The sequence below is a fragment of the Triturus cristatus genome, chromosome 11 (genome assembly GCF_964204655.1).
Source record: "Triturus cristatus chromosome 11, aTriCri1.1, whole genome shotgun sequence".
Lineage (NCBI taxonomy): Eukaryota > Metazoa > Chordata > Amphibia > Caudata > Salamandridae > Triturus > Triturus cristatus.
The window spans coordinates 316233052-316254493 of record NC_140594.1 but is presented as its reverse complement, the minus strand read 5'-3'; the positions used below and the strand labels follow the sequence as shown (position 1 = coordinate 316254493).

At 49.0% G+C, this 21442-nt stretch overlaps 1 protein-coding gene across 1 annotated transcript in view; it reads left to right on the top strand.

The window, feature by feature from the left end:
* Positions 1-2305: 2305 nt before the first annotated feature.
* TESC (tescalcin) overlaps positions 2306-21442 on the top strand; it is a 202674-nt gene continuing 183537 nt past the window's right edge. Inside the window, exon 1 of the mRNA XM_085632782.1 lies at positions 2306-2562. Within this exon, the coding sequence (XP_085488908.1) occupies positions 2505-2562 (58 nt within the window). The 5' untranslated portion in view covers positions 2306-2504. The remainder of the gene's footprint in view (positions 2563-21442) is intronic.

Sequence of the window (21442 nt, the reverse complement as noted above, 5' to 3'; positions counted from 1 at the left end):
AGTTCTGCATGAACTGAAAAGGCCGGAGTACATTGCAGAACCTGGACAAGTTGCCTTAGAAACTGATTCCTGCTGCTTGAATTGTGCCAGGCTCCGCATACCCCCAAATCTCACTGCTATACCGAATCTGGGACACACATTTGGTGTGGTAAACCTTAAGTAGGACTCTCGGAGACCAGGAACCCAGCCTGCGTGCAGAGCTAGCCACTGCCCCAGTAGTTTCATGTATTTCTTCAGGATTGCATAAATTATTTAGTATTCTGGAAAATTAAATATATTAAAAATGTTGTTTATTTACACACACGCCCAGGCCATTTTAACCAGCATTATATGACATGATGGCTATTGAATGGAGAGCCGGACCGTGACCTTTAAAGCAATATTATTCTGAGTAAACCCAAAGTGTGAGAGTGAGGTGACATTAAACAAGGAAGAAAGTAGACAAGTTTCCCTTTATGTCCTACAGACCCTCTCAGCCATAATAGAAGCATGCCCCTAATGTGAATGTAATGTTCCTGCAGCTCAGGACTGGATAGTAACTATGTTCTTGTATGTGTCCATGTAGGCAATATCTATTAGTTGCTTTAACGGTTATTCTAATGTTTCCACCGCCAGAGAAAGAGACGCAAGAGGATCTCTAGTAGAAACCGGTCCCTCCCAGGAGATTGCAAAAAGAACTATTGATGAACAGAATGCAGAACAATGTCATACATTCACCCCAGTACAGAGATATGGGCCTAAATCCATAATTTTGTTGCTCACCATGCCATTCCAGTTTGGACCCAGCCATATGCAAATCAGTCTTGACCCTGTGCCCAATGGGAACAGTCCAGCCCAAACTGCCAGGCCAGGTCCTCCCTGGACTGGAAACAAGCATCCTAGGAGCGGTTTTGGGGTTTCACCCCTCTTCAGCCAGGATAGCTTGATTCCAGTGGCATGGAGAGCACGGGACTCACGTCTGAGCATACCCGTCCCACTCGGGGTGACAAATGCAAAAAGAACTATTGATGGACAGAATGCAGAACAATGTCATACCAGTACAGAGATCTGGGCTTAAATCCATCGTTTTTTGCTCACCATGCCATTCCATATGGCCATGTCTGAACTGGGGTGGTGGAGTGAGCTAAAGAATGATGATGGATTAAACCCAGATCAGTTGACTGGAGGAGAGTGTTTGATTTGCTCAAACGCTCTGTCCATCATCCCCATTGGTATCGCTTTGTTCGCCCTAAGTTGGCAGGGTATGCCCAGACGTGGGTCCCTTGCTCACTTTGCCACTGGGTTCAAGATAGCCTGGCTGATGAGGGTTATGAACCCGAAACCGGTCCCAGGATACTTGTTTCCGGTCCAGGGAAGACATGTCTTGGCAGTTCGGACTGGACTGTTCCCATGAGGCACAGGGTCAGACTGATTTGCATATGGCCATGTCTGAACTGGGGTGGTGGAGTGAGCTAAAGAATGATGATGGATGAAACCCAGATCAGTTGACTGGGGGTGAGTGTTTGATTTGCTCAAACGCTCCGTCCATCATCCCCTTTGGTATCGCCTCCCTGGAGATAACTGTGGGTCCATCACTCAGATGTCCCTCAGTACAAATCTAGGAGGAAGGTAAAGAAGAGGGAAAAAAGCAAATGCATAAAATGAACATTTGGAGGCGTATATGTATGTAAGGAGCAAAGGCATAATTACTTTGTGTTCCCCAATGGCTATAGGGATTTTAAGCAATGTCCCAAAATGGTGGGCTATTGGTAATGCCAGGTACCAGGCGCGCAACACCCATTGGACTCAAAGGGCTTCAGCCCCCCCCCCCCCCAAACCCGCCCCCCTCCCCCCCCCGTCGTGTGTGGCAGCCCGGGATGAGACACCTTCCTGGGCAAAAAAGCAGCCGCACCCGAGCACTTCACAGGTCTTTAAAAGACCATTTGCATGTTAATGAGGCCTCGCTGTTGTTTCACCCCTTCTAAGAGCCCCTGCAGCTCCACTCTGCCTATTGCTTAAAGTTCAGCCCCCCCCCCCGAAATTTTTGCTCAGCCCCCCCCCCCCCCCCCCCCCGAAATTTGGCTCTAGTTGCGCCCCTGCCAGGTACATATAGCTGAATGTAGAGCTGTGTCCAGGTACCCCTATAGAAGCCATTCGTAATTCCTAAGATGGAATTCCATGCGGACCTACTCCGGGCTGACTGAGGAAAGGGCGCGGCTCAGGTGGCAGAGCTGGGAGCTGCACTAGTGCAGTGTCGCAAGAGCAGGCTTGTTTGGACAAGCTCCAACACGACCGGCTCTTGGACCCAGGAGACAGCAGGCGCCGCATCTCTTATAATGAGCGCTGGGGCTTCCTGGAGTCCTGGGCTGCTTCTAGCGAGCGCAGAGCGTGAGGACCGGAGGGAGCGCTCTTGGGCTGCGCCGGCTGCCACCCTAGGACTGCCCGGCATCCTGTCCTCGGTCTGCCACTCCCTGCCCACCTGAACTCCGGACCTTAGACTGCCCTCCCAGGGGCTTCAGACTGAGATGGGCGCCTCCCACTCCCTGCCCGTGGAGGTCGAGGAGCTCGTGCACAAGACAGGATGTGAGTATTTCTACACTTCGTAGAACTTACCCTGCTGCTCGCCAGAGGCAGGGAGGGCGCCTTTTAAAAGTCTAATAATATAGACATTTGGTGGAACTTGTCTATTTTGAAGGAGACTGATGTGTACCTAGTGCTGAACTTTCATTATAGGACGAGCAGCAAATTAAATAAGGGCAATCACCGTACATACAATTGTAAAATATTGCAAAACGTCTGAGCGCATTTCTATTCGTTTCCAAGCATCCCAATTCCGAGTGTTTATGGAATTGGGTTAAATGGTGGTAAAGTGACATGTTGAAGAAAACACAGTTTGTTCGTGTTATGGAGGCTGGATGATTAGAACTCTGGCCTCAACCTACACTCTCTTTTTTTTTTAGAACATATGTACGTACTCTTTAAGGTGACATAGGACTATCATTCGAGACTCAGGACAGGGACACATCTGTTACTCTTGTGTCGGCTCCATGAGCCGTATCCTTATATTTACTGAAGTGTCTGTATGTAAAGTTCTCAAATGCCTAATTCGGAGCGCTCACGATTTTTTATGGTATCGGACCGGGAAACAGCGATTTAAAGTGATGTGTCTGAGATCACACGTGCCCTCGAATGAGGAGGACGGCAAAGAGCGAGTTAGAGGGATGTGTCCGAGATCACACGGTGCAGTCAGTCGAGTGAGGAGGACGCCGAAGTAAGAAGTGGTATCCGGTTCTGGCCCTTCTCTGATGGCTGCATCCGATAGAAATACATATTGTTTGACTGCCCACTGGAAGTTAGCCGATCTCTAAAATGGGTTTATGGACAGATTACCGTTTACCTAGCCATTCACACCAGGCATAAACCCCATCCTGACCCTGACTCCGGTTGCCCCTCTATACTTTGGTCCTGGGTGAGAGAGCCAGCCTCCCGTCAACCCCTCCAGTAACCCGCCACTGAGCAGGTACCAGCAAGGGGGCACACCCCGGCAGCGCCGTCTCATCCCAAGAGAGCACACAGCCTGTTCGTTTGTCTCCACCTTGCAGTCTGCGGCGGGAGAAGTGTTGCCGGCCCGGGCTTCGACATCAACAACTTTAGTGGTTTCTGTTCCGCTTTCTGATGGAGCCACTTCGCTTCACGCGTGTTTACGTGCGTGGCTTCAAGCTGCCTCAGTTTAAGGATGTACGTCACTTGCATCCCTGCTTCGTGTAAGCACGAGCGCAGATGGGGGTGTGTATACTGTGTGAATGGCCATCGCTCGGGGTCCTTTGGGTCTTGTTGGCCCCGGATGAGGATTTTTTAGTGCAGCAGGTTTCACAGCGCTGAAATGTCTCGGTAATGCTGCCGCGCGGCTCGTCAGTGGATACAAGGACTCTTCGAAGCAAAAATATTTGTATTTATGAAGTGCGAACCTAGCTGCTGCAACCGATCACTCTACGTCAGTTGGGGATATACACATCTGCATTTCACAATGGCATTATATATATTTTTTTTTTACATATGTACAATTTTAGATAAAAAGGAGATTTAGTGATTTAACCAGAATTACACAATCTGTAGGCAAGTGCAGGGGCTGGGTAAAAATACCTCTTCCTGGCAGGCGCAACTTAGCCACTAGAACACCCTCCTGTTGTAATTTGGTTGACTACATCTCCGAGACACAGAGCATTGGAGCATTTTATCATCCACAACACTGCTAGGCGCTACATCCCATAACAGAACCTCGGTGGTCAGCACACACGACATGGAAACACTTCCCCACATAAGATCAAAAAAAAAAAACAACACACTTCCAACCCCCCCCCCCCCCCCCCCCCCCCCACTAGCATTCTACCATGTAGGGAAGCTCGTCAGCGCCCCACATAGGGTAGTAAGCGCTATATAAATGCTGCAACGCAATACAGTACAGTTAGTGTACTTATCTGCCCAACTCTTCATCCGTAACCATGTACTGCACAACACAAACTTGTGTTAGAACCTGCACAGGGCCGGAGTTTCATGTGCACTGGCACCGGTAGTTTGTGCAAGGGTTGGCGGTTAAATGGTGGATCTGTGGTCCAGGCTGTCACCAGAAACCAGGAAGTGTAAAATGCAGAGTGGCCACAGAATCCCAACCGTGCCCGCTCTCTTATGCCTGTGTGTCCAATTATGGGCAGTTATTTCACCTGATTTTAGGTCTCTTGTCTTAAGTCGGCTGCTGCTGTCCTGTTGTCATCAGTGATTACAAATTATACAAGGCAGGCGCGCAACACCCATTGGACTCAAAGGGCTTCAGCCCCCCCCCGTCGTGTGTGGCAGCCCGGGATGAGACAGCTTCCCGGGCACGGAAACAGCCGCACCCGAGCACTTCACAGGTCTTTAAAAGACCATTGTCTGTTATTGAGTCCTTGCTGTTGTTTCACCCCTTCTAAGAGCCCCTGCAGCTCCACACTGCCTATTGCTTAAAGTTTCAGCCCCCCCCCCCCCCCCCCCCGAAATTTGGCTCTAGTTGCGCCTCTGATACAAGGTATAGAACTGCATCGGGATCGCGGCATTGCCAGGTGTGGGGCTGCCCAGGCGTGGGGCAGTCATTCCACCCGTTTTAGGCCTAATCTAAAGAGTGCCCCTGCTGCCCCGCTTGTCATCAGTAACATAGGACGCAGCTAAACAGCCAATCCCGCTGCCGCCGGATCACGCTGGCAGCATGTCTGCTAGATGGCAGACTTTATTTCACGGCAGATTGTCATCTGAAGCGGCCAATCACAGAAGAAAGCCCTGAATTAGACAGGCCTCTCTACCACAAGGTTTCTAGGTATAGGCGGTTTCTGTAAGTCCATTGTTTCCTGTAACATTTCCTTTGATAACATACTATAGGGATTAAAAAACCGAAAAGGCCCTATCGTAAACCTGGATGATTTTATAGAAGCCATAGCATCGCCCAGTAGCTCGTAAAGTCGCAGAGTACACTGTGCGCTTTGCTGCTGCCTGGCGCCCTGCTTTACCTGCATTCTTTTCATTCTCATAGAAAAGTAAAGGGACGAGTAAAGTCCGGGGGAAGGAAGGTTGAAACTTAGTCAGTCTGGGAGGGCCTGTCACCCCAGGTGGCCTGGCAGTGGGTGGCACGTGCAGTTCTACACACACTGTCCTCGCCTCCTGATCATGCACAAGGTGCCAGGGTTGACGCTATGCCAGGCATGGTGGCAGGCAGCGAACATGGCATGGCATTTTCCAAGTCTTCTTTACAGCACAGAGCCCCAGGGAGGCCGGTCCCTGCTGGGCTGTCCTGGCCAGCAGCCCTCGGATACACCCACTGCTGTGTACTCGGGAAGGTGACATTAAAGCAGGGATTGGCACAGATACGTGTTTATGCAGCGTGGAGAGAACGGAAAGTGGCTGCACAGGGAAGGAAAACAAGTGGGGGACAGAGATGGAAACAGGCTGATTGTTGAGAGGTACCAGCTGGTCTGATGGTGTGTAATAGAGAGCGCCGAGCTTTGAGTGCCAAGGGTTCCTCTTCTGTGGGTGGGACTGGGCCTTATTCTATGGATGCATAGAGTTTTTAGATCCTAAGTGCCAGGGGGGTCCTGTTCTGTGGGTGGGGCTGCCGCCTTATTCTATGCATGTCAGAGAGGTCTGTCCTACGTGCCAGTGGTTCCTGTTTTGTGAGTGGGGCTGGGTCGTATTCTATGGATGCCAGAAAGCAATGTCCTAAGTGCCAGTGGTTCCTGTTCTGTGGGTGGGGCTGGGCTTTATTCCTTGAATGCGAGAGAGTTTTGGCTTAAGTGCCAGTGCTTCCTGGGCTTTATTCTACGGATGTCAGAGCGGTCAGTCCTAAGTGCCAGTGGTTCCTATTCTGTGGGTGGGGCTGGGCTTTATTCCTTGAATGCGAGCGAGTTTTGGCTTAAGTGCCAGTGGTTCCTGTTCTGTGGGTGGGGCTGGGCTTTATTTTTTGCATGCTAGAGAGTTTTGTCCTAAGTGCCAGTGGTTCTTGTGCTTTATTCAATGGATGTCAGAGAGTTTTGTCCTAAGTGCCAGAGAGTCCTGTTCTCTGCGTGACACTGAGGTTTATTCTGTGGGTGCCAGAGGGTCCTGTTCTGTGGGTGGGACTGAGCGTTATTCTATTGATACCAGAGACTTTTGTCCTAAGTGCCAGAGGGTCCTGTTCTGTGGGTGGGACTGAACTTTATTCTACAGATGCCACAGGGCCCTGTTCTCTGGGTGACAAGGTTTATTCTGTGGGTGCCAGAGGGTCCTTTTCTGTGGAAGAGGCTAAGATTTAGTCTATGGAGGCCAGAAAGTTTTGTCTTAAGTGCCAAGGGGGTAGTGTTCTGTGGGTGGGCTGATCTTTATTCTGTGGGTGCCAGAGGGTCCTGTTCTGTGGGTGGGGCTGAGCTTTATTCTGTGAATACCAGAGAGATTCATTCTAAGTGCCAAGGGATCCTGTTCTGTGAGTGGGGCTAAACTTTATTCTATGGATACCAGAGAGATTTGTTCTAAGTGCCAAGGGGTCCTGTTCTGTGAGTGGGGCTGAACTTTATTCTGTGGATGATTAAGGGTCCTGTTCTGTCTGTGGCACTGAAGTTTATTCCATGGATGCAAGAGGGTCTTATTCTGTGAGTGGAACAGAGCTCTACTTTGTGTGTGCTAGAAGTTCCTGTTCTGTGGGTGGGGAAGAGCCCTATTCTGTGGGCCCCAGAGGGCCCTGTGCCGAGGGTGGGACTGGATTGTCTCTTGTGGGAGCAAGAGGGCCCGGTGCTGCGGATTCCAGAGGATCGTGGTCTGTGGGTGGAACATGCCTCTGTTCTTTGAGTGCCAGAGGCTCCTGTTCTGGGGGTGGTAAAGAGCAGAATTCTGTCGTTCTCGGAGGGGCCTTTTCTGTGTGTGCTTAAGATTGCTGTTCTCTGGTTGCCAGAGAACCCTCGGCTGCAGGTGGGACCGAGTTGTATCCTCTGGGTTCCAAAGGGACCTATTCTTTGGGTGCCAGAGGATCCTGTTCCAAGCATGGCCCTGAGCTTCCTTTGGGGTGGCAGCAGGTCCTGTTCAGTGGATTTCAGATGGTCGTGCTCTGCACATGAGAGAGAGCCCTAGTATGAGGGCACCGGTTGATGCTGCTCACCAGGTGACGGTGGGTTCCGTTCTGAGGGGGTATTGCTCGCCTCTGGATAGAGCCTCTCTGTGGTTAGCTGAAGGTCCTGTGAGATGAGTGCCAAACACTCCTGTTATGTAGGTGACGGAGAGTCCTGGGTCTGTGAGTGGAACTGAGCTTTATTCTGTGGTGTTTCTGTGGTTGCTAGAGGTCTCTCTTCATCCATTGGTCTGCTCAGGTGTAATTAACATTTTTCTTCCGCCCACTCAGGCTGCAGTATGGGGCCATGAGTCAGCCCACTTCCACCATTGGCTATCTTCACTATGAGTGACATCATTTTCTTCCGTATATGTGCACATTCACCTAAAGAGTAGTCCACTTCAGAAACAGGACTGATTGGCCAATCTCAGCTTTTATTTCTGCTTTCATTTTGTTTTTTAATTTATTTTTGTGTATTGTTATTTTTACTTATTATTTTTGTTGCAAAAAATATGCCTGCCATTTTTATACAGCAAACACAAGGAGACGATGGACGGAGAGCTGAAACTTTTCCAACACTCACCCCAGTCATAAATCATCGTTCTTTAGCTCACTACGCCACCTCAGTTCAGACCCAACTATATGCAAATCAGTCTTGACCCTGTGCCTTATGTGGACAGTCCAGCCCAGCCCAGCTGCCAAGCCAGGTCTTCCCTGAACCGGAATCAAGCATTCTGGGACCGGAATCAACCATCCTGGTACTGGTTTCGGGGTAACAACCCTCATCAGCCAGGCTAGCTTTAGTCGAGGGGCAAAGTGAGCAAGGGACCCACGTCTGGGCATAGGAGTCCATTCAGTCTGTCCTCTGAGCATGTTCAGTGGATGCTGCTGGGTCCTGATTGGTGGTAGGTGGGCCTGCTGCTTAAGAGAGGGCCACACATTGTATGTGATAGAGGTTGTGGCTCTCTGCAAACTCTCATTGTGTTCTTCAGAGAGCATCTTCGGCTGTGGGAGTGGGTGACACTCTTTTGGTGGCAGAGGGTCTCATTGTGTGGTAAAGCGTGGATCTTTTCTAGAAGTAGATGACACTGTTGGTGCTGGGGGGTCCCACCATGTTGCTGAGATAAGTCCTCTTCTGTAAGAGTGGATGACACCGAAGGTGGCTGAGGGTCCCCGCGTGCTGCTGAGAGAGGCCCTCTCCTTTGGGAGTGAAGGGCACTGCTGGTGTCAGAGAGTCCCACTATGTTTCTGAGAGACGCCCTCTTCAGTGTGAGTGGGTGACACTATTGGTGGAAGAGGTTCTTAATATGTTGCCGCGAGAGGCCTTTTTCTGTGGGAGTGGGTGACGCTGTTGGTGCAGGAAGCCCATCTTCTGTGGGAGTGGGTGACGCTATTGGTGCAGGGAGCCCTCTTTTGTGGGAGTGGGTGACGCTATTGATGCAGGGAGCCCTCTTCTCTTGAAGGGGGTGACGCTACTGGTGCAGAGAGCCCTCTTCTGTGGGAGTGGGTGACGCTATTGGTGGAAGAGGTTCTTAATATGTTGCCGCGAGAGGCCTTTTTCTGTGGGAGTGGGTGACGCTGTTGGTGCAGGAAGCCCATCTTCTGTGGGAGTGGGTGACGCTATTGGTGCAGGGAGACCTCTTTTGTGGGAGTGGGTGACACTATTGGTGCAGGGAGCCCTCTTCTGTGGGAGTGGGTGACGCTATTGGTGCAGGGAGCCCTCTTCTGTGGGAGTGGTTGACGCTATTGGTGCAGGGAGCCCTCTTCTCTTGAAGGGGGTGACGCTACTGGTGCAGAGAGCCCTCTTCTGTGGGAGTGGGTGACGCTATTGGTGCAGGGAGACCTCTTTTGTGGGAGTGGGTGACACTATTGGTGCAGGGAGCCCTCTTCTGTGGGAGTGGGTGACGCTATTGGTGCAGGGAGCCCTCTTCTGTGGGAGTGGTTGACGCTATTGGTGCAGGGAGCCCTCTTCTCTTGAAGGGGGTGACGCTACTGGTGCAGAGAGCCCTCTTCTGTGGGAGTGGGTGACGCTATTGGTGCAGGGAGACCTCTTTTGTGGGAGTGGGTGACACTATTGGTGCAGGGAGCCCTCTTCTGTGGGAGTGGGTGACGCTATTGGTGCAGGGAGCCCTCTTCTGTGGGAGTGGTTGACGCTATTGGTGCAGGGAGCCCTCTTTTGTGGGAGTGGGTGATGCTATTGATGCAGGGAGCCCTCTTCTCTTGAAGGGGGTGACGCTACTGGTGCAGAGAGCCCTCTTCTGTGGGAGTGGGTGACGCTATTGGTGCAGGGAGACCTCTTTTGTGGGAGTGGGTGACACTATTGGTGCAGGGAGCCCTCTTCTGTGGGAGTGGGTGACGCTATTGGTGCAGGGAGCCCTCTTCTGTGGGAGTGGTTGACGCTATTGGTGCAGGGAGCCCTCTTTTGTGGGAGTGGGTGACGCTATTGATGCAGGGAGCCCTCTTCTCTTGAAGGGGGTGACGCTACTGGTGCAGAGAGCCCTCTTCTGTGGGAGTGGGTGACGCTATTGGTGCAGGGAGACCTCTTTTGTGGGAGTGGGTGACACTATTGGTGCAGGGAGCCCTCTTCTGTGGGAGTGGGTGACGCTATTGGTGCAGGGAGCCCTCTTCTGTGGGAGTGGTTGACGCTATTGGTGCAGGGAGCCCTCTTTTGTGGGAGTGGGTGACGCTATTGATGCAGGGAGCCCTCTTCTCTTGAAGGGGGTGACGCTACTGGTGCAGAGAGCCCTCTTCTGTGGGAGTGGGTGACGCTATTGGTGCAGGGAGACCTCTTTTGTGGGAGTGGGTGACGCTATTGGTGCAGGGAGCCCCCTTCTGTGGGAGTGGGTGACGTTATTGATGGCAGAGGGGGCTGAGCGAGCCCATCTTCTGTGGGAGGGGGTGACGCTATTGATAGCAGAGAGTCCCATTATGTTGCTGAGAGAGGTCCCCTTCCTTGGAAATGTGCAACACCGTTGGTGGCACTGGGCCCTCCTCTGTGGGTGTGGGTAATGTCGTTGGTGCAGAGCAGAGGCGCAACTAGAGCCAAATTTCGGGGGAGGGGGGCTGAGAAAAAATTTCCGGGGGGGGGGGCTGAACTTTAAGCAATAGGCAGAGTGGAGCTGCAGGGGCTCTTAGAAGGGGTGAAACAACAGCAAGGCCTCATTAACATGCAAATGGTCTTTTAAAGACCTGTGAAGTGCTCGGGTGCGGCTGCTTTTTTTGCGCGGAAAGGTGTCTCATCCCGGGCTGCCACACACGACGGGGGGGGGCTGAAGCCCTGTGAGTCCAATGGGTGTTGCGCGCCTGGTGCAGAGGGCCCTTTTCTTTGGCAGCGGGGGACACCGTTGGTAAAGAAGTTCTCTTTATGTTGCTGAGGGACACCCTCTAGTGTGGGAGCGGATGGCACTGTCGGTGCAGAGGGTCTCATTATGTGGCTGAGAGAGGCCCTCTTCTTTGGAAATGGGTGACACCGTTGGTGGCACAGGATTGTCGTCTCTGGGAGAGGGTGACACTTGCTGTAGAGGGTCTCCTCGTGCTGCTGAGAGACACCCTCTTGTGTGGGAGCGGGTGGCACTGTTGGTGGCACAGATGTGTTCTGCAGGAGAATGCCCAGTGCCTTTGGATGGACGCTCCGGTGCCTGTAAGTGCGTGTGAAGGGGTTTGATTGTCCTGGGTGTTTTGAGATGCGGACAGCAGCTGGCCCGTGCTCCCTGCCCGGCTCCCTGTGCCCCTCGGTTTGAGCCCGCCAGGCGCCAACCCCATTTTCAGCAGCTTACAAAAAATCTCTGTTACCTTATGTACCATCATCATAACGTGTATTTATAGTGCGCGCTCGTTCCTCCCTCTCACGCCACCTAGGCGAACATTTACCATAATAAAACTGAAATATGTGTTCCGTCTCCCCATCCATCAAACGGTCTCATACAGCCTTTCCATCTGTCTTTCCTTTTCCTTGTTCTTTTATCTTTCACCCTGCCGCTTTCTCTTTGTCCCTGCATGATCCCTTCCGTCTCTTCTCCACTGCAGCATGTACCTCTCTCTCTCCGAATTCCCCTGTTTATTCCCCACTCTTACCCCTCTCTCTCTGAATCACTCTTGCTTCACCCGTTGTGGTTGTCTCCAGTCGTCTCACCCCATCTTTTTCGTATTGCACCCACCTCTCTCCTTTTCGATACCATCATTCTCTCTCACTCCATCTGTTTCAAATTCTTTCTGTCGTTATACTCCTCCTTCTGCAAGTCTTACCTCTCTTATTTCCTAGTCCCCATCTCCACCTTAGTCTCATACCACTTTCCTTGCCCTTTCTTCTATTTTAACTGTCTCAATCACACGTACACTTGTTGATTTACATCTCTGCCTCCTCTCACACCATGTCTCCTCTCACTTGCACCCTCGCTAATGCCATCTCTATGACCTCTTCTACCTCTCCGTAGCGCCATCCCTACTAGTTCTTCCATCTACCACTACCACCATCTCTATGATCTCCCTACTACCATCTCTATGACCTCGTTGTTCCTCACTACTGCCTTCTCTATGATCTCTTCTTCCTCTCACTAGCAACATACCTACTGTCTCTTCCACCTACCACTAACATCATCTCTATGATCTACCTACTGCCATCTCAATTATCTCTTCGTTCCTCACTGCTGCCATCTCTATTATCTCTTTTATCTCTCCCTCCTTGCATGTCTATGATCTCTTCTAACACTCACTGTTCTTCTTCACCTCTCCAACTCAAATTATCTGTGTCTACGCTCAGTGCCTTTCTCCGTCTTCCTTTTCATTCATGAACTCTTTTCATTTACTCACTTTCAGCACCTCACTCCATTACGCCTTTCCTGTTGTTTTCTCACCGAGTGCGATTGGATCTCTCCAGCCATCTTCAATCTCTTTTGGTATCCCCTCTTTCCTTAACCTCCCTATTCATTCTTTGTTGTCATAAAATGTCACTGCGCTCCTGGGAACATCCCAATCTGTGTCCACGCCAGTATTGCCTCTACCCTAGACAGAGTGGGTCGTGGGTTCCCACCCTAGACAGCACAAGCCAGACACATCACCACTACTGTGACAATTTGTTATTTCTCTACCTTCTCTATCGACCCTTGCCACTGAACGTGTCTCAGCACGTTCTTCAGATGTTACTGGTGTTTTTCCTGAAGATGAATTGTTGCGCCCCCATTTTTGCAGAGAATCCCGTTTTGTGGATTCTGGCAAGTGGCTGGAGCATCTCTGGAGTAATGAGGTCCATGCGTCTGCTGAAAGATTTCTTAGGACTGGCCAATATCCATCAGTTCTATCAATGCTGGTTAGTAATTCCAAATGACCTGCCTTCTCTAAAAATTGATCCAGAAAGGAAGGTGTCTAAATTTGGGAATACTAAACTGGACCACGGCGTGGACTTTGAGATATTTTAATCCTTTGGAGTGCTAGCATCACTTCAGTGAGCGGGCTTTGACTTCCTGTGATTGCATCAGTTCTTTGGAGGGCTTGTTCTAGGGTCAGATCATGCACATACACCTGGACATACATTGTTGTAGCACTAATGATCTTTCTTTGGGTGTCAAAGTAGAACCATGGAGCTGCATTGCCTGCTTTGCCATGAACGCTGAGGAAAGATGCATTTTCCTCTGCGAGAAGTCCCGCCGACTCTTTGGCCATATGACATATCCATCTGGCCAGTGCAGAAAACTCAGAGGTTTTATTAGATCACAAAAAAACTGCTTCAGTGATTTTCTTTTGTTTGTACAAGCAAGTTATTATTCAGTCAGGTACCTGTATTTCCAAAACCATCTATTCCAGCAGGGCCCATGTTGTCCAAAAGGGCCCATGGTATCCAGTAGGGCCTATAGTTTCAAGCATCCCCTATGGTGTTCGGAAAGGCCTTTTGCATCCATAAGGGCTTGTGTTGTTCCCTAGGGGTGATGGCCTCCTGTGGGCCCTGTGGTCTCCAACAGGTCCCATGGTTACCAGCACAAACAACTTCTAGCAACTCCCAGCAGGCTGTGTTTTGTCCTGCAGGCTCCATCATCTCCAGCATGGCTTGCGGCTTCGTGAAGATCCCTCGTCTTTCGCACAGTCCGGGAGATTGTCAGCAAGCTTGGTGGCCTCCTTCAGGCGCCATCATACCCACCAGAGCTGGTGACTTCTGAGATATCCCAGGATCTCACAAAGACAGTGTGGCCTCCAGCATGGCCTATAATGACTCCAGGTTTTGTGGTTCCCAGCCCTTTTCTGGTAGTCCATAACAAGGGCAGGGGTCTTCCGCAGCCTTGTCGTCTGGAGTGAGGCCTCCCGGTATCCAGCATGCCCAGTGGTCTACTGTAGCCTTATGATCACCAGTAGGCCCACTGGATTCCAGCAAGCTACCCCATTTAGTGACTTTGTGGTGTGAGTTATTAGTTATTCAGTTACTTATACTGATGTCGGTTTCTTTTTTAAAACACTAAAGAAATACGTGCCACCGACAGCTGCATGTTTGGACTGTCAATGGGAGGCAGGCCTCTTTTTCGGGAACTAATGTTGTAATATCAGTTTGTACTTCTCCGTCCTAAAAATGATTCTGCAAATGTGTGTCGGTCGAGAGCTGTTGCACGCGCTCCACTGTCACCGCCCGCTCGGGTCTCGTGGGCGGGCCCGGTGAAGAGAGCGCGCGGGGGAAAGAATGCTGTCTGGCCGCATTTCTGAGGTGTCCCTTACCTTCCCCACTCACTCTCTCATCTCTGAGGATGTATCGGCGATGGGCGGCCACGCCTGTCCCTGCGAGCAAATGTATCCACCGAAACCTGTTTCAGACCCTGTCACTATAAATCATCAATCTCCGCATCTGAAGAGCCGTGCACGTTCTTCTCAGCGCGCATGCGCACATGCTATCTTTAAATCGGACAATTACACGAGGAGCCAGAAAAGGGCACATATGCATCTCCGCATGTTAGGATCTGGGTCGGTGTTGTAATTATAATAAATAACACGGTGCGGCATCTACACCACAATATATATGTGTCTCTTGGCGCTTTATCATCACTCCTTGTCGGGTAATAAATACTCCCTTTCATAGGGTCCCGCACCAACAACACCAAATGCATCCCACACAGTCCACGCTATAAATACACGCTCTTTCTACATGTTTACTAGCAGGGCACCAAAAAGGGTATCACTTTCAACCTCACTCTTTTACAAGCCTGCTGCACGCCTCCAAACCTCATGCACACAACACAATGCTTCCACATGGTCCACATTATAATCAGGGCCACTGGAATTATGCGTTTGTGCGGTCACGGCATTTTTCGCATTAAAATTGATTTTCCGCATTTTCCACATAATCTATCATCTTCTGAAGGTTCTAAAAAGAAAAATGTCTCTATCTCAAACGGTTCAAAAGTTATTAAAAACGCACCAACAGGTGTTGCTGCGCAGTGGAGGGTCTTTTGCAAATGTTGACTGATCACCTTTCTGTTGCTTATTGCTGTATTTAGATGTTAAAATGGTACTAATTAAGTGTGCAACCAATGTCCAGACACTGTTAACAAGTGTTGAAATGACAAAGTAATGATATAAATTGTGCCTCATTACTGTGCATAATTTGCCTTTTCTTGACATATAATTTAGTCATCCCTGCCGCATAATTCGGTCTTTCCCTGCCACATAATTCCAGTGGCCCTGCATATGATGCAGAGCCATTTGGTACAGCAGGTGCGGACGAATGAGGCATCGTCAGAGAATTTTGGTTAGGAGAGCAGTGAGTTCTTCGTCTGGAAGCGTTTGGAATCCAAACTAGCCTGGTGATCAGCCTTGTGTCCCAAACCATCCCAACTACAGCAGCAAGTCAGTTGATGTGACCAAAGGCAGTAGAGTTTTTGCACCGGAGGAACACCCCCATCTCATGTCGCACTATTCCTCAGATGCATACATTGTTCCTGCTCGCATCATGATTACACTTTCCTTGCACACCGGGGGTGGAGGGTGCAGTGCCTTCTCTTGCACACGAATGGCGGGAGAGGCGTGTCACCTTTCTTGTTTCTCTGTTTTTTGAGGAGGCGGGTGGAAATCTGAATCGGGAAAGAGGAAGGGGGCGGTGCGAGCCATCTCTTCAAGGCGCTGCAGGCAGTTCTCGGTTGGCTTCCCAACAGATGTACTAAATGCTCTAAATGCATTTGCCATCGATCTGCACTGCAGTGCCCCTCTCCGAGCCTGTGCCAGAATGAAATGCCAGGCACTCCCGGGAAGCCCGAGCTGCTGCAAACAATTCCGTCTGCGTCGTAGAAACGGGAGAGGCGGCCAATAAGAGCCCGTCTGATAATGGTTGGGCTAAGCTGGCGCGAGGCCAATGAAAAGGCAAAGAAGGCTGTAGAAAACTCCGGCGCTTGATGTCTCTTTCTGTCCACCCGTCATGCCACGCCCATCGTTCACGGTCTCTTCCACCGAGCGGGCCTCTGTCTGTGCTTGTGTGTGGAAAAACAGAGGTCACAATGTTGACCAGAACCTGCATCAACTCCAGAAGACTCAACAAATGACTCACATTCTACTTTTCCTTGGTCTTTCTCTTCTACTACATTTTCCCATTTTCACCTTAATGTAACATAACCTGTATTTGTAAAGCACAAGTTCCCTCAGAAGGGTATCTTGGTGCTGAATAGCAGATGTTTATTGTTATCCAACGGTACTCATTTTATCGACCTCAAAAGCAAGAAAGGCTGAGTGGAGCCACTGGGATTTGTATCTGTGATCATGAGGTCAAACACAGGCCCGTACAGTGGACACATTAGTCCACTAAGCCACCTGACCCTGAACCTTCTTCCTTCCCCTTTCTTTCCAACTGCTTTTTTCCGCTTGTCTTCCGCTGATGGATTTCCCTTCTTTGCACTCTTATCTTGTCTTCTCACCTTTGCTTTTTTCCCTTCCTCTCGTCCCCTCTCCCTCACACTTTATATCCTACTCTCTCTTTTTTTCTCGTGTGTGGTATACTCCTCTCACCTTCTCCTTGGCCTGTGACCTTTTGATCCCCTTTGATCTCTCATTGTCTTTCTCCATCTTCTCATATTCTTCTGTAACCCTCTCTCTCTTTTTAACCATTCCCCAATCTCACTTCCTCTTTCCACCCTCTTACAGTATCACGTTCGTCAGTTCTCACTTCTCTCTCCCCTTCTGTATGGTCAAAATGTCCTGGAACAATGACCCTCTGCCATCCTGCTCCTCATTTTCTCATTCTGACTGAGCCAGGAGGTTTTCCTGTGCCGGAGAAACATATAATGAGCGCCCTGGCAGGCGCTCTGCATAGTTTTTGATGTGCTGGACTCCATTGGACGATTAGGCTGCAGCCAGAGTGGTATGCATTATAAGAGTGGATGATCAGCCCCTGAGTAGGAGATGTTCTATTGTTGCACATGACCGTTTCTTCCTTTTCAGTTTTTTAACTGCACCCCAGTGGGGACACTGCGTTCTGACTCTCCCTGTTTACATCTCTGCAGGTCAGTCAGCACTGGATCACTCAATACCCCCTCAGTGTATAAAGTGTGTGTGAGTAGTGCTGGGATTCACAGAGAGAGATTTACCCACATTTGGGGCAGTGCTTAATTTGTAAGAAAAAAAAAAGTGCTTGGGCCCCCGTCAGGAGGTCACTGCAGTTTGCACCACACATTGCCATTGTACTTACATAACTACTAACCACCACACTGCTACAAGTTTCAGACAGTTCAAGGCCGTCAAAGCTTTACGAATGGCTTGGTGGCAGGTATTATTTGTTTTTAATGTATATTGAATTAACAAACAGCTGTTTTTCTACTTGTTTTAAACTACACAAACAGCGCCACCATGTGATAGCTGTCATAAGTGCAGCTTCCGGCAATTGAGTGCCGGTGCCAAGCACCGGAAACCACTGGCTCAGATTAAGCACTGATTTGGGGTGCTTTGTATGTATGTAGCCCCTAATATTGTAGGGTGCTCCCTAATGAGAGTGATAGGCAGAGCTGCTGTTTCCCGTTTCCTGTATGTCTCCCTAAATTGCTTGTTGTGTGTCTGGTTTGGAGCCATATAACTTTCAATGAAGCAATGGCGCTAAAATAATTCTCTGCGTTGACTTTCCCTGAGAAGGGTGACACCTGAATAAAGCACTGCGGCAAAGGGCATGGCAGCTGCTATACACACCCACACAAAAGTGAGGGCCTACCTGCCCACCTCCAATCCTGAGTCCTGATCTGCGGAAGTAGCAAGAGTCCAGAAACAACTCCCTATTGGTCAGATGTCGTCTGGCTCGGGAAACAGCCTTTACCACGAAGGCTTTTCTACGCGTTACGTTTACAACGGTACACTTACCTCGTAAACGTCTTTACAACGCGTATTGCTTCCACGACCGTCTTTACCACGTAAGCAACGTCTTCACGGAACGTCTTCTTCCTCATCCGATTCAGTCCTTTTTTAGTGTCGTCGAAGATGTGAGAAAACGGCAAAAAAAGAAAAAAGAGGGCTTGGGGGGGGGGATCTCCCCCCCCCAAAAAAAAGCGTGGTAAAGGAATAATCGAGGTAAAGGATATGCGTATAAAAATCATTCCGTTGTAACGCATGTGTGGTAAAGGCATGCGTTGCAACGGAATGCGTAGTAACGACATATATTCGTCTGGCTCCAATGTACAAATAAGCAGTTGACATTAAGCAGTGACGGCAATTTGGAAGAAACCATAATGACTGTGCACCTTTGATAGGTTGTCTATGGAACTTTACAACACTGAACTGAAGATGCACTTTTTAATTAATGACTAACTCCAAGACTTAGGAGACTACTTTACATCTAAGATGTCGGAGAACGTTGGTGCAATGCCACTGTGTCTGAGTGTTAGCTGGCCCTGTGGTCCAATTTACAGTTTAATTTTTAATCTGAAGAAACACTCTTCATCAAGCACCTAAAAAGGAGGGACCAGAGAGGAGATAACATGGCTGTCAGAGGCTGGGCCCGCACAGACTGGTACAGGAACACTGTGTGTCCCCCAACACCTGCAGTACTAACTACACCGGGGGCCTTATTACACATAGAGCACGCTTTTCGTGTTTGCGCCATGGTACACCTTTAAATAGGTGCGCCGTGCGCAAACAGGGAAAGTGCGCTCTATTACAGTGAATGTGCTGCTGCAAACTCATAATACAATCACTAGTTAGGCCACAGACATGAAAAATAGCACCACTGCATATATTGATAATATAGGGATAAATAGGTCTGTGTCAAGGTGCTGAGGTCAACACCTTGACACAGACCTATTTATCTCTATATTATCAATTGGTGCAATGGTGCAATTTTTCACCCGTGACCTAACTATTGATTATATTGAGCCCACTGTGTGCAACGCCAAAGTTTGGTCACTCAATTCTTAGTTGAAGACTGTCCCACTTTTATGGTATTGTGTACTTTTCAAAAATAACTGACAATATCCATTTGGATTCATATAAACATAGACATAATTGTATTTCCGTGTTAATTACGGTTCTTACTTTGTTGTGAGGGACCTTTGTTCCTTTAGGAATACGCATCCATAGTACAGCGCAGGCGCAGAAGTGAAGAGATCCACCCCTTTGCATGGGGCCACACCCTCATGAAAATGAGCGTACGCCCTCTTGAGATAGCACTGGCACTAGAGTGTACTGGCGCCAGCGATATCTGTATTACAGAAGGGGCCGCACAAGCATCTGCGGCCCGTCTGTAACAGCAAAGTGCCCCGGGGCGCACAAAGCGGACACATATGCCCGTTGTGCCCCCGAGGCACTTTCTGTAATACGGTGCGCAGAGAAGTGAGTGAGACTGGAAGCCGGTGAAATCTTGCAACCATTTAAATCCAAGCACTGCTCTTTGGCTTCTTTTCTCTGTAATACTGCTTAAGGAAATCATTGAAGGTGACTTCCTCCAGACGGCATAGGCAGCTATACAGAGTATCCGCTGGCTCTTACCCAGACTATGAAATTATATGGGTTGTTTAGCTGCAAAACTAAAAAGAGATTTGGGGCCCTGATTTATTTTTGGGCGGACGGATTAAATGACTCCATCACAAAGGGCCATATGTAGGTAGGGACCCATTTACCACTTCATAAATACCGAATTTTACCGATTCGGTATTTATGAAGTGGTAAATGATATGTAGGTAATGAGTCGGTAATATTTACCGATTCGGTAAAAGTCGGTAATTACCGAATCGGTATTTACCGATTCGGTAATGAGGCATACCTTCCCATTGATGGGAAGGTATGCCTCATTACCGAATCGGTAAATACCGATTCGGTAATGGGGGGAACACATGCAAGGGTGGCAGGGTGTCACATTGACACCCTGTTGCACCCCTGATTCGGCCATGTGTGCACATGTGGCACACATACATGCCCTAAGGGCATGTATGTCTGCCACATTGCACACTTCTAAGCACTTTAAAATGCTTTTCAACATCCATTCTTCATTTACCACTAACTATTAGTTGGTGGTAAATACCGACTCCAGAACACACCCACACACTCCCCCTACATCTCATTTTTGTATTCGGAATTTACCGAATCGGTAAAATTACCGATTCGGTAATTTTACCGATTCGGTAAATTACCGAATACAAAAATGATCCCCCTACATACCAAAAGCCAAAATACCGGTCGGTAACGGTATAATTACCGAAAATCGGCCGTTACCGACCGGTATTTGGCTTCCTACATGAGGCCCAAAGTCTCTGCCAGTCAAATTATGAAATGTCCATCATCCCGGTAGATATTTCAAGCATTGTCCGGAAATGCCATCAAGGGCAGTTCCAGGCAGTGCACTCTAACTTTGTCAGCCAGCTCCATTAAACATGATGGAGACATCAGGCAAAGTAAAAAATATATATTTTCAAAAGGAAAATACCAAAGTGGGATATGCTTTTTAAAAAGAAAAAAAAAAGAAATCCCCCCCTTGTCATGGGAGTTTTCTCCCATGGCAAGGGGAGTGGGGCATCAACACTTTTCAGTGCCCTTACTTAGCTCCAGGTTTTTCCTAGTGGTGATGGGCGGGCATTGAATAAACAGCTATATGTCTGCTCACCTATCTAGAGTAGGTCAGGGGACATAAAGCCAGTTCTCCAACGGCCTTTACTTTGTTGGGAGTCTGAAAATGTATGACCTCTACGGAGACAGAGTAGTCTCTGCCGTTGTCAAACTATGGTCAGCCCGGATTTAAATCGACCAGGCAGACCATAGTCTTGGCAGGGAGGGAACTCCTTTGCTATTGTGATTGAGTTCCCGCTCTGCTAAGATTTAAATCAGCCCAGAGTCTTATTTATTTTCCTTAAAACTCATAGCACTGCTGGGAAATTGATTTGTTGTGAGAGATAAATGTGCTGGCTGAAGTACTAAACCACAACCATCCTTCAGGAATATGACTCGAGTCTTCATCTTTGCTGTCACTTGAAAAGTCAAAGCTTTGAAGAGGAGCTAGTTGGCAATGTATTGTATTATATTGTAAGTGCATTTATATAGGCGTCAAAGCGCTTTTTCGGCGGGTAGCACGCTACTCCGGAACCCCTAAAGGATTAGTGTTGAATTCGTATATAGTGAAATATGAAAGTAATTTGAGTGGTGGATAGTTTAGTCAGTTATTTGGATTCAGAAGGATAGCGGAAGGATAGAAGAGGGAAAGAGGTTTGCATTTATATAGCACTTGCTACCCCTGATGGGGTGTTGAAGCGCTTTTTTGGCGAGTAGCATGCTACTCTGGAATGCATAAAGGATTAGTGTTGAATTAGTATAGTGAAATATTAAAGTAATTTGAGTGGTGGATATGTTAGTCAGCTATTTGGATTGAGAAGGGTAGGAGAGAGAATAGGGAAAAAGGTTTGCATTTATATAGCGCTTTTTACCTCTGATGGG